Genomic DNA, 5986 nt, shown 5'->3' with positions numbered 1-5986 from the left:
AACACCTTATTGTGTTTCCATTAAAAAAAGTAATCGTATTAGACATCTTTTTTATTTGTATAATAAACACTTAAAATCTCTTCACTTTGTAACACCCTATGTCAATCTCACATCGACCGTGAACAGAATAGATACTTGGTTCATATAGAATGCACCGCCTCCTAGTTCACCAATGTGTTATGGGCTTAATTTATACTAGTGAATGAGAGGTGCACTTAACGGTTAAATATATATGCTCAGGTGCGTGGGTGTACCAGAGTAGTATTAGGAGGAGTAGCCCCACTTGAACAATCAAAAAAAATTCCGTGAGTTCTTCGAGGACAAAGCAAACAATATTAATACGGAAGACCGACTGTTACACTTTTGTATTCGCAATTTTTAAAACCAATTAACAACTTCAGTTTGGATTTTAAATATGAGTTTTGTTTAATAGGGGATGGTTCAAGAGAGAAATGATATTATTGCAAGAAATGTAAGAAATGAATATGAACCACTAGTTTTATTTTAAGTTTTAAATGTTTAAAGCTAAATAAAGAAACTATTAATTATTCTCTTTCTTCAATTAATATAACTAATAAACTATAATACTTATTTATTTAATTAATATAACTAATTAAATTATTATAATTAGAAAATATTAAGAACTCATTTATTTTTGTAACTTACTTTTTGTTTCTTAAATTTTTATCCTACACAAGTATAATTTATTCATACATTAAAATTTCTTTCTATCCAAAACTAATTTCTTCCAACTCAATATATTAATATCCATCAACACATACTTACATTATGATGAATAATACCAAAAAACAATTTTACATGTATTTGCATTAAATATCAACAAAAAACATACAACCTACACAAAAACGTATAATCTACACTTGATTTAAGAATAAGACAACATATAATCTACACACGAAAAATATTTAACCTACACACAAAATTCATCATCAATAAAATACACACGCACACAAAAACATATAACCTACACACAAAAAACATATAACCTACACACGAAAATTTTATCTTATACAAATACAATTTATTCATACATTAATTTCTTTTCAAAACCAATTTCTTCAAACTCAACATATAAATATCCATCAACACGTAGTTACATTGTGATACATAATAATACAAAAAACTATCTTACACATGGTTGCATTAAATGTCAATAAAAAATATACAACCTACACAAAACATATAACATACACTTGTTCTAAAAATAAGAAAACATATAGCTTACATACGAAAAACATATGACCTACGCATGTGTAGGGTATGTGTATCTTTGTGTAGTTTATATAATTGTTGATGTCGAATTACATATGTAAGTTATATGTTTTTTGTATGCTGTAGGTTTTTATTGCTCAAAACAAGTGTAGGTTATATAACTTTGTGTAGGTTGTATATTTATTAAACTTAAATACGTTGATATATGCTAATATATTAAGTGGAAATTATTTTTTTAATATAAAGAAATAGTATTATATAAATAAATTATATTTATGTTGAATAAAATGAAGAATGTGTAAATATAAAATAAAACTAAAGTAGTGTTTTTATCTTTTTAATTATTATAGTTAAATTAGTTAAATATATTAATTAGAGATATTTATTATGGTTATATTAGGTGTATTGATTGAAGAGAGAGAGAGAGTGCATTTATTATTGCATTTACATCTTTTTTATTTATTTTTAAATATTTAAAATATAAAATAAAACTAGTGGCTCATATTTATTTCTCTCATTTCTTGCAATAATTTGATTTCTTTCTTGAACTTAAACCTTGTTTAATAAATAAATATATAATTAGTACAATTTAGATACAATAGAAATGGAATGGATTCACGTGGAGCTTGTGCCATGCACATGTTTAAAGTTAGCTTACCATCGATGGCTTCAATTCAAGTTTAACATGGCATGCGACATCCACACTTTACTCTAACCCTGGGAGGGTGTCACTGTCCCTGTCTTCTAGAGATCTATCAATAAAATTGTTAACTCGATCAAGTTGATCATGTCATTAATTACTTTGTTATTTAACTTGAACCCATTTTTTTATTAATTAAGCTATGAGATCACTTTTCTATTAATCTATTGAAGGTGATTGAATATTGCAAGTGCAACATTCAACAAACATATTCATCATCCCTAAGCTTGATCTTTGACTTTCATTTTGCTTATCGTAGTATATTATTCTGTTGCAAATGTTTATATAAAGTTTGTGTTTAGCCATTTTAATTCTTAGTACAAGAAGAGCAAATAGGTAGAACTACAAGAACTTTAGACGTGATAATGCTTTTATTAACATAACAACGTACATTCTCATCATTATCAACCATCATTATCAACCTGATCACCTCTTTTGAGTTTATGACATCGATCTCTGACGAAATGTAACTTTACATTGATATGTTTGGTTCTTTCATGATATACATTTGAATTATTCGATAGCATAATTTATCACCCTCTGATTATCACATACGATTACTTAATCCTGGATCATGATTAATCCCAAATCACAAATAAAGCCCTTCACGTACATGTAAAACATCTTTTACTGCTTTGGTAAAGGCTATATAGTCATTACTATATTTACATTATTTGTCGTTTAAAAAAATATTTTCATTATTTAGTACGTTAAGGCTTAAAGGACATTATTTTTAGCTCGGCCGGGTACAAGAATTCCCAAGGCTGGCCCTGATAGTCAACTTTAGTTCTAGACAAAACTACCACATTTTGTAATGATGTTTTCCAATTGACTAGACTTTCAAGAACTTTAAATGCATAACAAGTAACAAATCTCTCTTTATCAACTATCAAGGTCGTTTGCCAAATCGACATACACATAGCCAAGAGCCACACTTTCTTCATCATGACCATAACAAAATTCTAGTCCTACATCCCTAGCCACTATTTAAGTACCTAAGAATCCATTTCACAACTTCCAATGCAATTTCTCTGTTTAGCAAGAAACCTCCTCACCACACTAACAACATAGCCTATATTAGGTCTTGCACGCACCATTAGATACATGAGACTTCCAAATTAGTTCATTTATTAGCATATGGTATATCCACCACATCTCCTACTTTAGCACTTGTTATGGTGAATCCTTTCTTAATGTATTTAGTCATGGAGATGTCATAGCTTTCTCTTATTAATGAAGAAATTATGCAAGACCTTCTTCACATAAGCACCTTGATTTAACTTAAGCTTTCTAAGCTCACTTTGTAAAAGAACTAGACTTCTATTACGACAATATGTAGCAGGACTTCAGTATTATTCACATAAAATATTTGGATACACAAGTAGTTCTTAGATGAAATTGTTTTTGCGTTTCAAAAGCTTTTTGGTCATTAATGAGGTGTTTGCAATATAGAATCTTCTTTTCGTTTGATACCAAGATGACAAAAAAACATTATTTGTGGACATTCAATTTTCGTGTTATCAATTTTGGTACTCTTCTAGAGTAGCTTACTATTATCACATGTGTTTCCAAGGAACCAATCTGAGTTTTATCCATTATAACTTAATCATGTTTGAAGTGTCAAATCCCTTTTAGTAAATATAACTACTAATCAATTAAGTTCAGTTAACAATGTAAAGTATAAAGGAATGATAATGAATATTACTCCAATTTATAAACTCCTACTATCATTCCACACTAGATAGTAGATACTAGCTTGTATTTACAAATAGACAGGTTTTACAGTCAAGGTGATCTATATAACTACATGGCCAAGTGCTATTTAGTCTGATTGCTGGTGGAAAAAGTGGAGCTTCTCCTTCAACCTTTCAGTCTCTATTTTCTTATCACCTTGAGCCTGTTAAACACAATGAGGTCTTATTATTAATTCTATTAATTATTATGATACAATATTATTGGAAACATATGCGATGATTCATTCATTGAAATATTATAATTTATAAACTCCTACTATTATAGTAAGTCCAGCAATTAACACATAAAAGATGTTCGCATGTTTAGTTTGACACTAACAAGTAATTAAAGTGACAACCCCAATCCTTTATAAGTCAGTGACATTCTTTGTACATAAAGATTAAGTCGTGCCTATAATCACTACTAGAAATTGGTAAAAGTCTCAAATAAAGATACTCCTTGTAATCGGTTAGGTTCGTAATGGTACCGACACTAAATCCAAACAATAAATTAGTAAATGACGAGAATAGTAGCGACATTTGTATAGCTTATGATAGAAAACAAAAACATATTTAAAATTACATTTATTCGGGCAGGTAAAACAACGTTGTTGATGCGGCAAGTTGACGTGAATTCGGTTGGTATCGGTTCGGTTTGTTACGATACCAAAACTAAACCCAAAAACAATTTTATCAATTAACATATTTAAGAAAAAACTAATAAAACAAAAAAAATAATGAATTTTGACACGGACATCACCTTTTAATACTATGTATAATATGTTATCCTTCTTTTTATATTATTTTTTATTTTTTACCAACTACTTGTGACCCAAATTTAGATTTTAATTTATGTTTTTTCACAAATTTGTGAACGGTTTATGGCCGAGATTTAAATTTTTGATTGTATTACTCCATTTTTATTTTATGCCAGTTTTGTGACTGATTTGAAAAGGTCGACACAAATTATGCGAATGTTCTGATGGGCTCGGTCACTATTTTTAACCGTTGTGCTTTCAGCCAAAAGACAGACGCCAAATTTGTGTCATAAAATGCAGTCGCAAATACCCAGTTTTCTAGCACTGAGTAGATTATATTAATTTAGTGAAAAGAATTTTCATAATGAACATAATGCAGTAGAGTTAGTGTGTATGTACCTGAAAATGAAGAGTGCTTAAGGTCATCCCTTCTCCAGAACCTTTGATGGTCGTCGCATTTAGCAAAACAACATCTTCTTCGTGCTCGAAGTATTCCACAATCTTAGACAAGAAACCAACATCCTTAATGTTCTTGCTCAAATGTTCTGTTGAGGAAATAAGCTGTATCACAGCTTCTTTCTCATTTAAAACTCTCACCGAAGAAATTACCGATGATTTTCTTTTAAGTATAACACTTTTATCGCTTCGTTTCTTGATTCTGAGATAATCTTGGCTTCGGTTATTGCTTGTTGATGAATAAGATGAAAGCTTTTCTTTTTTGCGTATTAATGCCTCGACTTCCTTTTGTAGTTCTGGTATGTATTTGAGTGCGCGCGATACTGTTTGAGGAATACTTACCTTTTTCTGTCACATCATTAATTTGTACTTATTTAGCATGTTTCATTGTAAGTGTATCACTTATTTACATGAACTAGGCAAACATACAACTATACATAATACAAGTATACAAGATGTGTATTTAACTACCTTTTGATCAGTTGACATTGGCAAAAGTGAACGGAGAAACAAGTACAATTCGTTAACCTTCTTACGACGATCTCTTTCGCTAGCATTATGATTTAGCTTTTTGGCCATCTTCATAGGCTCACCAGCATTTTCATTTGTAGTTCCTTCAGAAGAAACAGAAATAGAATTTTCTGGTGCAAAATCATGCTGAATTTGATTATATGTATAGAAATCTACAAGGGGATTGTAGGAATTAGCTTCAAAATTTGTAGTAATATTATTGCACTCATGTTGAAGATTTTGGGGAGTGATATTCTCTAAAGGCCACCCATAGGTAGTGTAGAACAAAGGAGGTGATAATGCTAGCATCTTTTCTGTCTTATGGAATGGTTATTTGGATATATTTTGAAGAGGGGTGATTATTTGTTGGGGTATTTATACTCTTACAAGTATCATATATATGTATCCTCGTGCATTAATAAATTGAGTTATATATCATCTTGGAATTAATTAAATGTGTCAGTTGATGCATTTGTTTTACAACTAAAACTAGAAGCTTTTGTTTCATAAGAAGTTTCTTAACTATAAATTAAAATTTACAACATATCTAATAATTTCTTTGAATAGCTATCAAGATAAAGCCATAACCTATTGAT

At 29.7% G+C, this 5986-nt stretch overlaps 1 protein-coding gene across 1 annotated transcript; it reads right to left on the bottom strand.

The window, feature by feature from the left end:
• Window positions 1-3755: 3755 nt before the first annotated feature.
• LOC143545719 (transcription factor ORG2-like) lies at window positions 3756-5699 on the bottom strand. Its single transcript, XM_077037552.1, has 3 exons — window positions 5352-5699; window positions 4824-5228; window positions 3756-3830 (listed from the first exon to the last, which is right to left on the bottom strand). The coding sequence occupies exons 1-3, from the start codon at window positions 5697-5699 to the stop codon at window positions 3756-3758; spliced, it is 828 nt and encodes a 275-aa protein (XP_076893667.1).
• Window positions 5700-5986: the final 287 nt, after the last annotated feature.

The sequence above is a fragment of the Bidens hawaiensis genome, unplaced genomic scaffold (genome assembly GCF_021521415.1).
Source record: "Bidens hawaiensis isolate Kalapana, Puna unplaced genomic scaffold, B.hawaiensis_p1.1 tig00014033_1, whole genome shotgun sequence".
NCBI classification, from domain to species: domain Eukaryota; kingdom Viridiplantae; phylum Streptophyta; class Magnoliopsida; order Asterales; family Asteraceae; genus Bidens; species Bidens hawaiensis.
Note: the sequence above shows the minus strand (reverse complement) of the source record. Positions and strands in the feature narration are given on the sequence as shown.